Source organism: Python bivittatus, unplaced genomic scaffold (genome assembly GCF_059951505.1).
Source record: "Python bivittatus isolate LINGU-HERP-01145 unplaced genomic scaffold, Pbiv_v1 ctg000980_np1212, whole genome shotgun sequence".
Classification (NCBI taxonomy): Eukaryota; Metazoa; Chordata; class Lepidosauria; order Squamata; family Pythonidae; genus Python; species Python bivittatus.
This window is the reverse complement of record NW_028277125.1, coordinates 47,589,643-47,607,840: the sequence shown is the minus strand read 5'-3', so window position 1 is coordinate 47,607,840 and position 18,198 is coordinate 47,589,643. Positions and strand designations below refer to the sequence as shown.

Sequence of the window (18,198 nt, the reverse complement as noted above, 5' to 3'; positions counted from 1 at the left end):
GTGATAATCACAAACCTTTTATAAAAGAGCAGTATGTTTAATGGTTTCAGGCACTGAATGAGGCTGGTGATCTATCGCCTCATAATAAAGATTTGGTTGAATTAGCAGTACTGGTTTTCTCTAAGAATTGTCTGTATTTAATTCTTGGGATACTGCAGATGAACCTTAAATGGTTAGGCTTTCCTCCCAGTGCAAATAAATTGGGTATACACTTTTTAGATCAGGTTTCAAACAGGTATCTATTTTTGAAACACACTGTACCATATTCTATTTCAAGACCAGCCTCTGTGCTTCTAATTTAAATTGTTATCCAGCATTAAAACAAAACAAAACAAAAGCAAAAAAGGGAAATTCTGACATCCTTGATTGTCTCCACTGAAAGCGGATGAAGTTTGACTGAGTTGCAGAAACAGAATATGGTAAATTGCCAATGTCAAAAGCACATTGAAAGCCACCTCACAGAGGTTCAGGAGTTATGATCCAGTGGAATGCAGGCTAGGAATTGGGTAGAATTTTGAAATCCGGCTTTGAGTTGAAGGATTAAGGCATTCAGATTCTCCAGACATTTTAAAGAAAACTTCTTGTTCCTGAAGCTTCCGGGCAAATTCCTCTTCTAATGTCTAGTGATTAAACACACACACACACACACACACACACACACAGACATGGAGAAATAATTTTAGGATTTTTCTTGATTTGTAGAAGACATTGTATAAAACAATCTTGAAATAATGTGTAGCAATAGCATGTTAAACCAAGGAGTATGTGAAAAAAAATATTAGTAATGATTTTGACCCACAGGTAATTGTATGGATTATTTGTTATTTACACAAAATGTCCTTATATTCTAAAATACCTTATTTCCTAAATACTTATTTAGGAACTGCAAACAAGCTTACCCTCCCCAGCTCTCTCCAAAGTCTTTCCATCTTTTTCTCAGGAAGCCTAATCTGAATCTGCCCTCCATTTACCACAAAAAAAAAAAAAAAGGTAAAAAAATATGACCAGTAATAACAACTTTTGCAAACCACTCCTACAGGAAGGGGTCTGAACTGTTGATACTACATACAAACCAAAACAGTCAAATGTTGATGAGCAACTGAATTTATTAAAGAAGGACTTGGACTCTGAGATTATATAAAAGAGACCTCTGGCAACCTCTGTATCCCAATTAAAAAGGGGTTGCTAACTAGGGTTCTATGTGGGCTCTCCACGGCCAATTGCACCTTTAGTGAATAAATGGTTCATATCATGTGTGAAACTTCAAATAGGTATAACAAAAATACATTTCATGTGAGAAATGCAGGGTGGGGTTTTTTATGTTTACTTAAATCCCCCTGATCATTCTAATTTTGTCATGCTATTTATTGTTAATATTCAGTAGAGAATATTTTTAATGTGTTTTGCCACTGTAGCTTTTAGGGAATGTGTATATATATCATGCTGTATCTCAACATTTGCACTAGTGTGTAATTATAAAAATGTATACTTTTTCTAGTAAGAAGTCTAGATCAGAATATCAAAACACACTGGATTACTATACAAAAAGCAAATACTTCTCTCCAAGATACAGCATTCTGTTTGGATTTCTACAGTTCCCAGTTTGCAGTTTTACCTTTTTCCTTGGTCTTAGTTTCTCTCTCCATTCTTTGAGCTCTTGGCTATGTTCTTCATCCAACTCTTTTAGTTTCTGAGTCTCATGTTCAACCAGTAGATGGCATTTCTCATTCTGAAAGTGGGATATCATACCTTAGTTAACTAAACCAGATAGTTTAACCATTGGTTACCAGTATATGCTGACCTAATTTTTTAATTAGGTGTAGTCTCTATATACTATATAGTCTCTATAATATATTATTTTAATATATTAAATATATTATTTTAATATAATAAAAAGTAGAGTTGCCTGAGCACTGTATTAGAAATAATCCAAAACACTATTGCAGCAAGAGGATGATCAGTTCTTGACAGGTGACATTCAGATTATGTGTTATTACATAATGCTTAATGCTATGTTTATTGACTACTTTCACATTTCATTGGGAAAACAGTATTACAAAATTATTGTTTAAGAGAACACACATTATTCCCAGTGCAACTGTTAAATGAGTATCATAAAAGCCATTTTCAAATAGGAGACTTCCATGTAAACGCTTAACATAAATGTCACTATACATCAACTCATGTATAAATACCATTACATGCCCAATATACTGCAGGCTACTTCTGTACTACAAATCAATCAACATTATGTTTTATATAACTGACCTGTAGCTGGTGCAATTCTCTAATGTTAGCTTCACACTGCAACTGAAGATCTCGCATTTGATTTTCATGTTTCTGATGCTGAGCCAATCTTTCATTTTTCTGCCTCTTTTCTTCTTGAATAGCAAACTTGTACAAAAACAGAATTTAAATTAAAATGACTTATTAGTTTTATATTTAGCCATATACATAAGGCACATACTATATAACAATAAATTACACCTGTTACTCACATGCTATTTATAAAACAATTTCTGTTAATTTTGGTACATGCTATGGTAATTTCGAATTTTCATAAACTGTTAAACCTATAAAGTTCATAATCTTCAAAAGTTAACTGGTTTCAAATTAATTCTAACTTGTCAAAAGAGTCAAAAGTTTAATAGTAATTACTATTAGATTAAATACAATACTTTCAGACTCTGGAGAGAAGACGATCAGTTTCACCGAACTTACACTCTCACTCCCAAAGATAATTTAAATTTTAACTAATATTATTGCTTCTTACCTGCTTGATCTTTTCACGATCTTGCTCTGGAGTGCTAGAAGAGTTAATTCTGAGGCTTTTCTTAAACATTGCCATTCTCGTTTTGGCTTCACTACGCTGGATTTTGGGCAATCGAGCTTTTTCCTGAGTATGTTTGTTTTTTAACTCTTCAATGAGTCGTTGGTTGTATCTTTGCATTTGTTCTGTTTCCTTAGAAAAAGAAAGAGATAAATGTCCATTATCAAAAGGAAAGCCTACAGAATAGTAAAGGCACCTACCTAAACCTGAATAGTAAGTCAAAAAATAAAACAAATTGAAATTACACTAACTTTTTCATGCCGTTTAAGCAGCTGGTGTCTCTGCATGAAGTACTGATCCTTCAACTGCTGTTTCAGCAGCTGATGTTTTTCCTGCAAGTGTCGCTCTTCGAGCTCCCATATTGCAGCTTCCCTGGCTAGAATGGAAAAAAATGGTTTCTGAGATGGATGAGAAAAGGCACTCCAAAACATTTCTTCTGCAACGTATTTTATGCAGTGATTGAATTAATGAAAATCCCAAGTAAAATACTATGTTTGTATTAAGCTATGAAGCAATTATTTCCAACCATATTTTCTGACAAACATTTAATAGAATTGACACACCCACAGATTTGGCGCATCAGAAAACGGAAAGCAAACTTGAAAGTGGATTTGGTATATCATTTTTTCTGTTTCAGAATGAGGACTTCATTTAAAGTTCAGTTACAGTCTTGCATCAAATGGACAGAATGTAGGATGCCACTCCACAAATATTTTTACTCATTTCCATGGGGCTTACTTTTCAGCAATATTGGATGGATGGAGCGCCTAATCCTACTCTGAATCCATAAAGACTCAATTCAGCTATGACAAAGAGGAACAAATACCTCTCATGAGCTGCTGCTTGTTATTAAGACAATCCCGTTCAATAGTTGCCAGCTCTACTTTCTGTTGCTGAATTATTTTTTTTAGCGATGCATCCAGTTCTTGCTGTTGTTTCTGCACAAACTCTTGCTCCTATTAAAAATGAGTCCAAATTGAGTAATTACATAGAGTTCATAGAAATGTTGATTTGTATCCCACAGTAGCTCCAAGTAGCTCTGAAGTCTCAAAATTAATGTATAAGGAGAGTTACACTGTCAGAGAAAGACATAAAACATTCCCAACATAGCCACCTAGCAGTTTCAAAAATAACAGGGTTTCCCAGATTCAGACACATTTTATCTAAAAATTAATATTTTACAGAAGGTGTGTTGAGCCTATGACCTTCCAGATTTTGCTGAACTGCAACACCCATGCAATCTGAGCAGCATGGTTAAGGGTGATGCAGTTCAATGTTTTAAAAGCCACCCCCAGTTTTCAGAGTAAGAGGACTTCCTGCACATATTACAGCTGCAACACTCAACCCAATGGATATACACATCTCTGAAAAGTAAAAATGACTTGTTGGAAAATTTAATTGGCCCTATAAATTCTGCTTCTTCCTCTCCAAATCTGTAATTCATTTGAAATGCAACTGATTGATGTGTTGGTTTTGCAACCAAATTGCTCCACCATGTTGTATAGTTGCATCTAGGGCTAAAGAAAAACACAAACAGAAAACATGGCAATGAACTAATCAAGACCTTCAGTTCTCTCAAATAACTATATTATTAAAATGCTACACAAATATGCATAGCTCTCATAATTACCAATTAAACTAATTTCTAAATGTGTGGGTGGGGGAAGAGAAGAAGTTACCAATAAACAATTAGGGTGAACTAAATGAACAAAAAATGTGTCCTGCTTCACAACAAGTTTATTGAAATCAGTTCAGCCCTTTGCTTTAAAAATCTTCAGATGATTATTTTTGTGGGTCACTGCAGAAGAAGCTGAGAAAGTAGTAAGCTTATGATTCATAAGAGAACAAAATTGTTCAAGTGCCTATACAGTATAGGAAATTCTACAGGACTTATAGACTTTTCTTTAAATAGCAAATAGTCACATCTCTTTGGAAATATAGTGCTGTGACATCATCATACACAATATTTAATAGTCAGTATTAAATAGCTGGGTTCATTTAAGGAGGGGGAAAGTTTTCAGAAAAAAGCAGTAAAGTAAAAAATGTACCTTGAAAGAAAAGGAGAAGGCAGGATTTATGTCTTTTGGGGAAAAGGATATGTTTTTGCTTCTACATAAATCATTACTTTAAAATTAAAAAGGAACTCTAGATAACATTTAGCATATTATTTAGACACAAATATTCAGCTGAAGTGTCTTTTCAGTCTAAGTAAATATCAGTATTTGCTGCATAATACTTGACTGAATAATCTTCCTATCTAGTTATAACAAACCTATGACAAATCATATTTCCTTTGGGAGAACAATTAGCTGTTTTGTTTCAATTCATGTGCAATCAAACTGAAAAAAAAATCCTCAGGATTTTAACCTATTTAAAGCATCTCTATAGTGGCTTATAAAAATGTATAATATGTGGGATAACTTATGGCCCATTAGATCTCCAAATATACCTACAACAAATACATAACTACATGTTCTTGATTCAGTCACAGATATATCTGAATTCAATAATATAAGTTGAAAACATTTTGTGAATTTAAAGAAGGCTTACAGCTTATAACTGTAAACCCAAATTCTTGAAAAGCAACAATCTAAGCCCAAAAACAACAATGAAAGATAACCCAAGCTAAAAAAAGAACCTGAAAAGACCAAAAGTACCTAGCTAAATGAGAATGTTCAATATTTGCACATTTAATCCCTCATTTACACTGCAAACATTCAGAAATTTAACTACAACATTTCTAATGTAAGGTATGAAATGTACTGTGGAAACTTAGAAATTTCCTTTCCATGAAGGTGTTGCTATAGTTTCTGCCTGCCAAGTTGGAAGAAGACTTTCTCTCCTCCCAGAGCTATCAGTACATAATTTGCTTCTTTTGCATCTGCAGTTTAGGAGTCTCAACCAATGTGGGTCTTCAAGGTCACAGATTAAATTCCAGAACACATCAGAGACTATGTTTGCAAAGCTTCCACTGCATCATTGCTCAATGCCAGTGAAAGATTTTTTTTTAGAGGAGGACTGGAGTGAAACTCTCTCTTATGCTCATCTATGATACTGTTGTCATGGAAAAATGCTATCACAGAATAGGCTTTTAAATTATACTTGCTCATTCTGGTTAGCTTTCTTCAACAACTATCCAGACCAACATTTCAACGAATGAGAAATTATTTCGAAACTTTGGCTTCATTTTTATGCAACACTTTTAAGAAAATATGAAAATTCAATTTAAAATTAAAAAAAAAATATTTTATCTGTTCTGGCCTCATCCTCAAAAATGTGTATGAAAATACATACAGCATTCTCCCAGAAAAGCATGTGCAATTTCCCAGATTGCTGCAGAGAAATTATGCCATTCCTGTGAAATGCTATCACAAAGCCATTCCATCTGTGACCAAAAATGATTAAGGAACAGAAGTTATAATACAGTAGGTTTTCATCTTTTCACCTACTTCACATGAAATCATTATCCTTGCTTTTTATGTAGCTACTTATCTAAAAATTGTTCCTGTATATTAAAGATCTCTGTAACTTTTCTGGACCAATAAACACATCCAGAATTTCCAGACAGTGCCACAAGCCCAAACAGAATGGAAGGCAAAGGGATGAAGAGCCTGAATGCAAAGCAGAACCTGAAATCACTTAAATACAAAAAGGCCATTTCTTTTACCTTACAGTTCTCTTGTTTCACTTCTATACAATCGTTTATAAGCATTTAAACAAAAAATTCAACATGTGAATGACATCAAAGTATCATCATTATCTACTATATAGCTTCTGTGAACCAATATATCAGCAGCAATATGGTGAAAAAAGATCTTTATGATCACCGGTTTTGTTACTTACAGAAGATCAAAGATGACTATAAATGCAACTCTATAATGCTAATAGAGATATTGCCTATTACTGAGTAAACAATGTTTTTAAAGCCAAGGAGTGAAAGGCCATGTCAAAAAAGGTTGCATTGCAAAGCAAAATATGCAGGATAGACAAGATTCAACCCCTACTTAAAGCCCTATCTACCTTTTAATAGGAAGGGTAGAGAAGCTACAAAGATTCAAAAAACAGAAGGTGCTTAAAAGATTGTCACTACTGCTTAAGGTGGGAAAAGGGGTATTCTTTGTCTTATAACCGAAACGTAGGAGAACTGTTATTAGGTAAAGAAGGGAAAATGCACTGTCAAATTATATCTACAAGCACTCTGAAGAATAGCCAAGTTTCACAGCACACAGAGGATACAGTAACAGCTCAGTTTTACACATGTGCTGAAAACTGGTCTAATTTGATCTACTAATTTCTTTGTGCAGATTAATAATTTTGCATATAGTAATTTAAAATAAAAATGATTTAACAGCACATGCATGTAAGAGAAAAAAGAAAACAAGCTAACACTACAGGGGACATATGCTTTTTATGGGAGAGGTACACAGACTTACATCCTGCATTACTGCACTGAAGAGAGCAGATGAGGACAACTGAAATGACTGAATCATAACCTGAGCAATGGCCTGTGGAGCAGAATACAAGGTACTTCCCATGTGAGAATAACCACAAACAATGCATTTCAACACCAGACAGAAGCAAAATGACAACAGAACTTACAACTTCAGCAACCACCTCTTTACAAGGAGGAATTATTATACTAATTCACCTTTATTTGTAGATACGGTACTTCTGAAACACTGTTTACACTTATATCTCAAATTAGTGTTTACGCAGGCAGGTACCAAGTGCAAACTAAATGAGGCAAAGAATAATCTTCACTATTTATTTTCCTATGTCCAAGATATTAATATTCTTTCGAATACTTTAAGGACTATTATACAATACAGCAATTACTTTTTAGCATGAAAGTCACACAAAAAGGACAACTTACCAAATACACCTTCTACGGAGAATTACTAATTTGAATAAAAATAGTAGAGTTTGGGGGAAAGGTATGATACACTGCAATGGAAAATAATTGCCTATTAAAAGCAGGATTCTGCTCCATGGATGGGAGAAATCTGAACAATCACTTAGTCGGCAAACTATTATTATTCACATAGACTTCAGCAGTGTCTAACTTGTTTTCTCTATCTCGCTCTAAATAAATTCTATTAGTGTTTTTTATGATTATCGTCCCACCAACCCACTTTGTTTGCTATTGTTTAGAAGAGCCTTTGGTGAGGGAGAGTAAGATCCCTCTTTTCATTGCACCTGCCATTTTTTACTTTTATTTTAAAGCATGTTTTATTGATTTTATTTAATTTCTGTTTGTTGTGAGCTATCCAGAGCCATTGAGAATTGGGTGGCATACAAGTTTAATAATTATTATTTATTATTATTATCCTACTGGGAAGAGTTAAATTCTCTCTGCACCATTCCCTATGTAGTATATATGATAAAATGTAAACTTAAGCATCATATTAGTCTATGTAATGAATATAGAGAAAATGTACTTCAAGAGGTCCAGATGTTGCAAGGATTAAAAGAAAATCAGCTGACCTATCCATCCAGGTAATGGGCACAGACAACAAAAGCCATGCCGGAATCTCGTGGGTTTGGACAGCACACTAGGATCTGTGAAAGTAGATGCAGTAGAGACTCTTATAATTGGCTTCCATGAATTTGTTCTGGGGTGTTTGCTTGTGTAAGAGCCTGGGCTGAGGTACCAACTGACTGGGATCATGGTCTTCAGAAGGAACTGTTCATTCCTTTCCTGTTTTATTTTTCAACATTCTCCAACCTTGCTATACGTAATAATAATTTAATGGGTCAGTGGTACTCAGTCTGGGAAAAGGGTCTAGTCTTTGGCACACGATTCCTTGACAGATCAAACTACTGATAAGGGTTGTCACTTACCTCTTTCTTGATAAATCAGCAGCAGAGGGAATTTGGCAACATAATCTGGTCAGCTCCCCTCAGGATTTGTGGGGTAGATGCACCAGAATTGTGGAAAGAGGGTTTAGGAGTTCCCTCATGGGAAATAGTGTGGCCCAAGCTACCATTATCCTGTGCATGTGTATGCATGCCCACTACAGTCAAATTGCATGTTATTGTATCAGAAGTATTCTTAAACATCAAAAGTTAATGTATTAGTTGATATTAACTACTAGTTAATATCAAAAGCTAGACTACAGATACAGCAATCTCAACAAAATTAAATAAGTTGTCTCTGCATGATGTTCTGGTCCATCCTCACACATCCAAACCTATAGATATTCAATGAAAATTTGTTTCAAGCAGCAAAAACAGCAAAAAATACCATCTACAGCAGCATGTTTGGAAGAGAGGTACTGATCATCCATGTTCATTAACATGCACCTAATTAACATCAGGTGCATTGTCTGAAATTATAGATTTCAGTGGTTAAAAAAAAGGATAAGCAAAATCATAATCACTACCTTTCCATTATTTTTTATGCTAAAAGATTCAGTTAAAGTAGATGTAACAGTATACACGACAGACATTTTAATACTTAACTTAAGCGGAATTTTAATGACTTTGTATGCTGTTCTATAAATAAGTATTTCTTAAATAGCAATATTTTAACATTAAAATCTAATGCACTTCTAGCTGCAGTTCTAGGGAAAAATCCTTACTGATAAATGGATTCATTCAGAGGGAAAAATGCACAATCTTTATCAAACTATTAAAGCAATGCAAACAAAGCTGGTTTGGGGCGATTTAGAAGCATGAAGCTGCTGTGGTTACCTGAGCATGCTGGGTTTGAGTAAGCTCCTCTTTCTTGCGTTTCATGAGCTCTTTTCTCAGCTCTTTTGGTGCTTTCTCCACTTCATTAAAAACCTACAGTGCACAAGCATGCAGAATGTGGGGAAAATAACCCTTTTTCTCCACAGCAAGCATTTATGGTGAATGAAGAGGAGCAGTTAAGCATTCAGAAGGTGTTACAAATGCATGCAAAGCCGGAAGAGTTAGCTTGCCAGAAAACGGAGGGTGGAGCATACATGCATGAAGTATTTATTGATTGTATTCTAGAAGAAAGTGCACATGCCAACAGCAATCTAAGAACAAATTTCTGTTTGCATCCTAGTACTAATAAACTGCTTTCATAATCAATGTTTATGCAATAATTCAGTATCTACAAAAAGTAAAGACAGTAATTAAAATAGAAAGCCTCTTGCAATGACAACAGAAAGGATTTTGTTTTCCCAAATAATAAAACGCATGGAATAAAACAACTAAAAAGAAGAGCAGCTACCTCTGCCCTTGTTGTATAAAAGTACAGATCATCGTTGTCAAAAGAATAACTTGTAGGAAAGCCATAATCACCTCAATTCACAAATCATTGAAAAAGTAAATGAAATATTCAGTTTTATACTGGAGCTGGAAGAGGCCATGTAGGCCATCAAGCCCAACCCCCTACTCAGTGTAGAAATCACAATTAAAATATTTCTGATGGATGGACTGTCTAGCTATCCAAGATTAAATTACTATTTTTTTAAAACTTAAAGCATCCATAGGAAATAAAGCCCAAATCACCACATGCTATTCCTGTTTCTATGAGTGCATTAAATCTTGAACCAGCTTTCCCCTTTGAGATCCAATCACCATTAGAGACTCAGTGCAAGAAATTTAGGAAAAGAAAGAAGTTAATATTATACAGATTTAAAAAATAACAACTGGACTTCATATTACAGTAACAATATCAAACAGCTTAGATAAAAACACTGGCAGTAAACAAATTATAAATAAAATATATCAAAACAGAGAGTCTAGAAATTTGTGCTGTGATTGTATTATTTAGTGCAGGTGATTAGCTGGGGGGATTTTTGAGAGAAGTGCTTTGTCAAAGATGGTAGCAGAAAAGTGAAATATCAACTGAGTCAGACAGTCAACAAAAAACTCAGAAACCAAGATTTGAGATACAACTTCCTCATTTTGCATAATTTGTCTCACTATGAGTAAGGAACAATATATTCAAATATTGAGTTTTAAGTTGACTGAGCCTGAGACTCAGGCTTCCTATCCATTTAAACTGAATTAGGTCCAAATAAAAGCCAAAATGGTAATTTTAACCATTGCTTCAATTTTTAAAAATATCTTTATATTATATAACAATCCCTTTTCTATTTCATACAGTGGCATCAATTTTGCAGTTTTTCAATCACAATTATAATTAAATGTAAAACTGTTTTATATTCCATGTAGGGTAATCTGAGCAGAAAATAGCATTCTACAGCACATTATCTCTGAATCCTCTAATATAAAGATCACCCTTCTGATTACACAAGTATATGCAGAAAAATGTAAAGATTCTGCTATGATATATTTCATAAAAGTCTCCATTGCTTTTACCTGTGATTATGTTACAAAGCAACCAATTAAAAAAATCTCAATAATTAGCCACATGCAGTATTTAAATGCACATGTGCCAAATCTCTCTGCAAACAATTCTAGCAATTATTCTAAATGAATAACAAACACTTAGAAAATCTCTATCATAGGTCTTGAGTGAATAATACTTTTTACTATCTCAAATACAGAGTGAAGCACACCATAATATATAATTGAAAATAAGGTGTTGGAGACCCTGAGTGTACATGTAGGTGTGAATGCACAATGCAATGTATGGAATGTAAATGTAAACATCAGTAAGGCCAAAAACATTCACTGTATTTTCCAAATTACTTAAAGATTTTACCTCCTTTTTTTTGTTTTTCAACATATTTTGAAACTTTGACAATTCTTTTTCTTGTTCTGCTTTGATGCGTTTGGCTTCATCACGTAAACGATTTGTATGCTCCTGTTCTAAGCGCTCTATTGTCTGTTTTTGCTGTTTTTCTAAGTTTTCAATTTCCTGGTCATATTGCCGCTTCTTGCTCTAAAAAATAATAGCGTTATTTTTAATGTTTACCTGAGTGAAAAAGTTTTTGGATGTGAAAGTGAGGAATTTGCATACAAAATGAGGATCTATATTTGCAACTTTAGCAACATAACTTATTAAAAACGAACATGCCACACAACCATTGATGATTTTTAATCTAATTATGTGCTGTCTCAAAACATTTTGTTTCCTGTCTCCAGTTTGAAATGGATTGTTCTGAGTTTGAAATGTGCTGTCCAAAAAGTTCCATCATTGTTCGCAACACTTCCTGAAAGGATTCCAAGCTCAGAACCTTTCTGGAATGGTTGGAACAGCATTGGAATGTTTCCAGTGAGATCAGAACAGTTGTTTCAAACTCAAAACAGAGTATTTCAAGCTCAAAATGTTTCAGATTGGAAACATTTCATACACTATTATTTTAATCACTTTAAAATGCCCTTTCTCAAAGAATCATTTACACATAAATACTTAATTCCTATATATTATTTATTTTTACCTAAAAAATTGCAGAATTGAAACAGGAATTAGAATGTCATTGCATAAAATTAAGAGGCGAACTTTTCACTTCTGATATATTGTGATATGAAGTTCCAGCTCAGATGAATATTTGAAAGACAACATACAGTGGTACCTCGGTTCACAAACTTATTTCATTCCGCGACTCTGGTCACAAACTGAATTGGTCGCGTCCCGAATCAAATTTCCCCATAAGGTTCAATGTAATTATAGTTAATCCGTTTTGAACCATATGTTGTTGTTTTTTTAAACCGCAAAAATATGACACAAAGTACAGTACGAAGAGAGAGAAAGCTAACCTTGCTCGACGCGACTTCTGGCGTGGAGGATAGGAAGGCGGGTGGGGAGGCGGTTACTGCTTGGAGGGAGAGTCCCCCTCCCTACAGGAAGCCGCGACCACGTGTCATGGGAGGGAAAATGGCCGCGGATCCTGTTCGTCACCCGATGCGGAAGGGAGGCAAAATTTTGCGACCGGAGCTGTTCGTGAATCGAATTGTTCGTGAACAGAAGCGTTCGTGAACTGAGGTACCACTGTATATAAGCATGTTTTTACCATGAGTACATTTGTTTCATACTTAATTTTGAGTATAAGTTTCCATTTTTGATATGAGGGCATATTTTAATTTTTGCCTCCAATGAAGATTATTAATTAAATATAATTAAAATTATTTTATTTTGGATACACTATGTGAAGACCTAGCTCCCTTTCAAAATTCCAAAATGTTGAAAAAGGTGGGAGAAAAGGGCAACTAGCAGCAAGGTAAAGAGCCTCACTGACAGTAGCAATAAGGTACAGGTAGTCTTCGCTTAACAATGGTAATTGGAACCAGAATTTCCGTCACTAAGTGACATCACATGACGGTGCTACTTAGCAATGGAAATTCCAGCACTTCTGGTTGCTGTTGTTAAGCGAATCACCACAGGTCATTAAGTGAAGTCACATGGTCGCCATTTGTGACCTGCTGGCTTTCCCACTGACTTTGCTTATAGGAAGCAGGCAAAAAAGGTCGCAAATGGCAATCATGCGACCACAGGAGCTGCAATATCATAATTGTGAGCCGGGTACCAGGTGCCTGGATCATGACCATGTGACCACAGGGACACTGTGACCAACGTAAATATGAGGACCAGTCGTAAGTATCACTTGTTCAGCACTGTCGTAAGCTTGAATGGTCGCTGAACGAGTGGTTGTTAAACGAGGACACCTGTACTGTTGGGAGACTTGAAGGGTCAGGTTGGGAACATCCTGGAGAAGGCCCATCTATGTTGTTGCTAAGAGTTGACATCAACTTGATGGCACATAACCAATCAATCAGCGGGAAAATGGAATTGCAACTGGCTTATGATCCAGACCTCTGCCTATTAGTTTGCTCAATCTATTATAGTTTCTTCCTGAATTCAGACCGTGAATTATTTTAGATTATTTTATTATGGATGAAGTATGACATATCAACTTTTTTTTTGCATAGAACTATTTTTGGAAGTTATATTCCATATGTTTAAATTAAAAATAAATCATTTTCAATCTACAAAGGACAGACAGGGAGTTTACTATCTGCCAGTCGCATCTTTCATCTGTTTTACTGATCATGTTTTAATAGGGTAATCTCAAGTACCATTCTAAGGGCTTCACTATTGGGAGTGTACAACTACACATAATAGCTTCCAGTGCAGTAGGTAAAGTTCAGTTTAGGCATTTTGGTGAGTTACTGCATATGGAATGAGAATGTCTAGCTTTTTTCCCCATATGCAGTTATTTAAAATATTTTAAGGAGTCAAGGAAAGACAGAACAAATGCATTCTGATAAAGTCTTCTGAGAGCAGTATTGAGATGAAACAGGAGAATCTCATGACAAATAGTAATGTCAATTGCTTGAATCTTTATTAAAGTTACAAAATTTATTAAGAGATAGACTGTATGTGGAAGAAGAGAGGAAAAAAAATCTGTTATCAAGGCAATTTTTCTTTGCCTTAATTCATTTGTATAAGCAATTAATTAAATTCAAGCAAAATAGTGATGTCTAATCAAAATTGCTTCTAGATTTCCTTCTAGATTTTGCTGAAACTATTAGCATATTTAGAATTGAATCAGCACAAATAAATCTCTTACTCAACAAGATGGGGAATATGAAATGCAGAGACATACATTTCTTCACTAAGATCAAGCAATTCTGAAATGGTTTTACACCCCAAAATTTTTTAAATCATAGAATGAAAATATTTCGCAAAACCATGCTTTTTTGATCACAAGTTGCATACTTCTTCTATTTTGGGGGATAAAAACACTATAGTTTAAACTCCTGCTGCACTTACCCCAGTTCTTATACTGATGTTATCTTCTCTCTTATCAGCACTTTTCTTGTAGCATATATTAGATTAAGAGTACAGTATCAAATGCATTATTATAATCCTACTCTCATTTAAGGACTTCTTTATAAACAATTAAAACTTCGTTTAGCAGTAACACTGTATGAACAGATAATTTTGGATATAAGTTTTTTTTTGTTTAGAGGTACAAACCCTGTGCTTATTTTCAAAATGACAATTTCCTTTGTCACAAGAGCCACCTGTATCTTATTCCTTTCATTATAATGGTCTTTTTCTGTTCCTTTTCTCCTTTTCCTCTATCAACTATCCTAGCTTTCTGTCCTTTATAAGGAGGCATAGTTAACCCTTTACTTTAGTGGAATGTCATAATCTACCTCTTCATCACAGAGCACTAAACCATAAATGTTGAGCTTGTACAAAAATATAACAGCAGGAAACTGAAATCTTACTGTCATTTCCTGTTCAAAGCGTCTAAACATCTGCTCTCGTTGTTGTAATAGTTTATTACTGAGTTGCTGCTGAGCTCGTTGTTCTTCTTTCTGGAGAAGCCGTAGCTCTCGTAATTCTTGACGTCTGGTATTAAGGAAGAGGGAAGTGATTTTAGAGTGATCAATAACCAAAGTAAAATTAGAATTCTGCATTAATATGGCTAACAACTGAGGAATGGAATTGAGCTACTGCATTTTATAAGACTAAGACAATGCAAACTGTTTGAGATAGAGTCTAATACAGTACACAGTATATGTGCATACATGCATATGTGTGTGTGCATATTGTATGTATGTGAGTCCATATGTGAATAAGGGTTCTCTCTCATCTGAAATGGATATTTTAAAACTCACCGAAGATACCGAAGTTCTTCACTTTTAGAATCATTGTCGGTGACTATTTTTGAAGTAGTCACACTTACTTCTACACCATCAACAATAAATTTCCGAGTTTTCTTTAAAGTTTTCTTGTGTCTTTTAGTTTCCTAAATAAAAGATGATGCATTATTTCTTGACCTCATAAAAACACGGTTTCAAGCTATTCTTTTTATAACCAAGATTAAGTAAAATCTGTTTTAATGTATGTCCTTTAAAGGAAGTTCATTTCTTCAACTGGGTATTTTCTGCCTCCGTATTAATGAATATATGAATATTCATATATTAGGCAGTAATTTCCTAGATAATTACTATGTAACATGTCTGCATCAACCATTATAAATACCTACTATTATCTGAATATGTCAGTGTACTACATGGATCTCTTAGTTGGTAGGATATTAGCAACAGTATGTTGGTTTGCAAGATGGTTTCTAGATAAGAGGTCCTCATTTGCATAAAACAGCATGAGCAAACTAGGCTTTGGTTGTACTTCTAGCACACTGGCTTAAATGTGCCAAAACTAACTGGTTAGCAGTGAATATTGGAACTAAGACAACACTCTCTTTACCTAACTAAAACTTGTTATGTGAAAGCCTTGGTTGACCAAGCCATGATATACAGTGGAAATAAATATTCATAGGCACATATTTTGACATGGTTCAAATGAAACAAAACCTATACTGTTTAGGTTGATCCAGGTTTTAATAAACGGAAATCTGGAACAGTCTTAAAAAGCAAATATGGCAAAGCTGTGTGCCTTACCTCCCTTTCCCGTCCCATCCTCTTCCTCCAGCCCTGCACCCACCTAAGAGTCCTGACCTCTCTCTCTACCATTACAGACCTTTACCATTACCATTCCTTCTCCCTCTGCTGCTGTCCCACACCCACCCAATGGACCTGTCCTCCAAGAGCCACCAGTTCTCATTTTTCCCACCCCAAAACTCTGGAAGAACTTGTGTGCTCTCAATCTGCATATGGACAAAGCACATATTTTTTCATCCATGTATACATTGTCCAATACTGCCTGATTTGTGCATGGCATAGTTTACACTGTGGAATTATGCGAAAGCAAAGTATGAAAAAGGATGCTTGATGAAATGAAGTGAAAGAAGCTGTGGAAAAGAACAAAAGTGCATATAAAAGAATGCTTGCTGCAAAAAAAAATCAGAAGAGAAAGGTATAATGTGTATTGAGATAAAAAGAGAATTGTAAAGAAATAGAGAGAGAAATGGTTAAGATTAAAAGAGAAAAAGAAAGAAGAATGGTGCACATATACTTTATAACAAAATTCCAATTTTGACATATTTTGAGGGAAAATCTTTTCAGGGGATTCTGCATGACAAAAATATGCATCCTTACAATGCAAACATCAAATAATAATTACAAATAAAACACATATAAACATATCAACCATTATTAAACAATATGGCTGAACATAAAGAAAGAAAACCCAAGGATAAAATAAATAAATGAATGATAACATTTTCGGTCCTAATGAGAAACTTGGAAAGAATATGTCAAATTAAAACAAAAATAAAAGCATATGTGAGCAGAGATTTGTATGGGCATAATAATGATATATCTAACAGAAGAATTGAAATAAATACTATAAATGTTGGTACCCAGCTTGAAAAGGAAGTTACAAATGTAGGTGAAGATGGAGTAAACAGAGAATGTTACAAGCAGGTTTGCTTATAAGCTAGGTGTGAGACTTGTTCGGTGTGTTTGTACATAGTGCCTGACATTTGGAAGAATGCCATTTTTGCTTCCTTAAACGACGGGAAAGCCAGTACAAGAGAATGCAAAAACTGCAGGGAAAATAGTGTGTTCAATGTCCCTGGAAAGGTATTTGGCAGAATTCTGATCAAAACGGAATGAGAAGTAACAACTAGCATGATTTGGAAGATGCAAAATAGCTTTCTTCTGTGCAGGAGTATAAAGATTTTTGTTGTTCAGAAAATCACTGAGAAACATACGAACATGAGAAAGTAAATTATACATCCCTTGGTGAGGGTGAGCAAAGCCCTCTTTGGATTGTGTGGGTTGGTTGCTGGGTTTTTTCCCATCCCATCCAGTTTTTGTCATCCTTGCCATTTTTACTCTTCATTTTTGTCCACTGTTGTTTTTGTTTTTAATGTTTTATTTGTAAATGACTCCGAATTGCTGGGAGTTGAGAAGCATATAAATTTAATAAATAATAATAATAATAATTATTATTATTATTATGAAGAAGAAGACGAAGTACATAATGAAATTAATCAGCTTAAATGTTGGGATTTTTTGGCGCAAACATGATTTTGAAAGTTAATTGTTGAAGGCCATAATAGTGGTATATAAGTAAGAATAAATGGAATGAGTAACACAAGGATGCCTTGATGTCTCCTTGTTGTTCAATAATTTATGGATGGATACAGAATGTCTGTGGTAATCTTACAGAGGTACATTTATCACAGATGCATACCTTGTATGCAGATGATGCCATGTTATTGAAAACCAAATTATTTGCAATGAATATTATATTAAATGATACAAACTGTAGTTCTGATCTGATAATTAATGCATCAAAGATAAAGGTAGCTGTGTTTGACAGGGAATATGGAGAGAATTACAACTATACATAAATGGCAAAAAATAGAGTGAATAGATGAACTTGTCTACTTTGAAGATAGGAACTTGGATAGAAAAATTTTAAGACATGCAAATGGCAGTAGAAATGTAATGGCAGTATATGGTCTATATACTAAACCTTATCCTAAGTTAAAATGGTTATGTATAACAGCATGTCTCTGCCCGTTTCGTACTACAGAAATGAGAGCTGATAATGCTAGGAG

General features: G+C 34.5%; 1 protein-coding gene across 3 annotated transcripts in view; it reads right to left on the bottom strand.

Annotated features, from left to right (window-relative positions):
* The window catches only part of SLK (STE20 like kinase), a 39,072-nt gene continuing 20,874 nt past the window's right edge, over positions 1-18,198 (bottom strand). For 2 of the 3 annotated variants that reach the window (XM_088132590.1, XM_007430245.4), the window contains exons 11-20: positions 15,344-15,474; positions 14,951-15,074; positions 11,475-11,654; positions 9,524-9,616; positions 3,657-3,786; positions 3,082-3,206; positions 2,774-2,962; positions 2,269-2,394; positions 1,616-1,729; positions 1-620 (exon numbers count right to left, since the gene is read on the bottom strand). In XM_088132590.1, coding sequence (XP_087988716.1) covers positions 474-620; positions 1,616-1,729; positions 2,269-2,394; positions 2,774-2,962; positions 3,082-3,206; positions 3,657-3,786; positions 9,524-9,616; positions 11,475-11,654; positions 14,951-15,074; positions 15,344-15,474 — 1,359 coding nt within the window. In that variant the 3' untranslated portion in view covers positions 1-473. The remainder of the gene's footprint in view (positions 621-1,615; positions 1,730-2,268; positions 2,395-2,773; positions 2,963-3,081; positions 3,207-3,656; positions 3,787-9,523; positions 9,617-11,474; positions 11,655-14,950; positions 15,075-15,343; positions 15,475-18,198) is intronic. The other variant, XM_088132591.1, reaches the window with a different exon arrangement.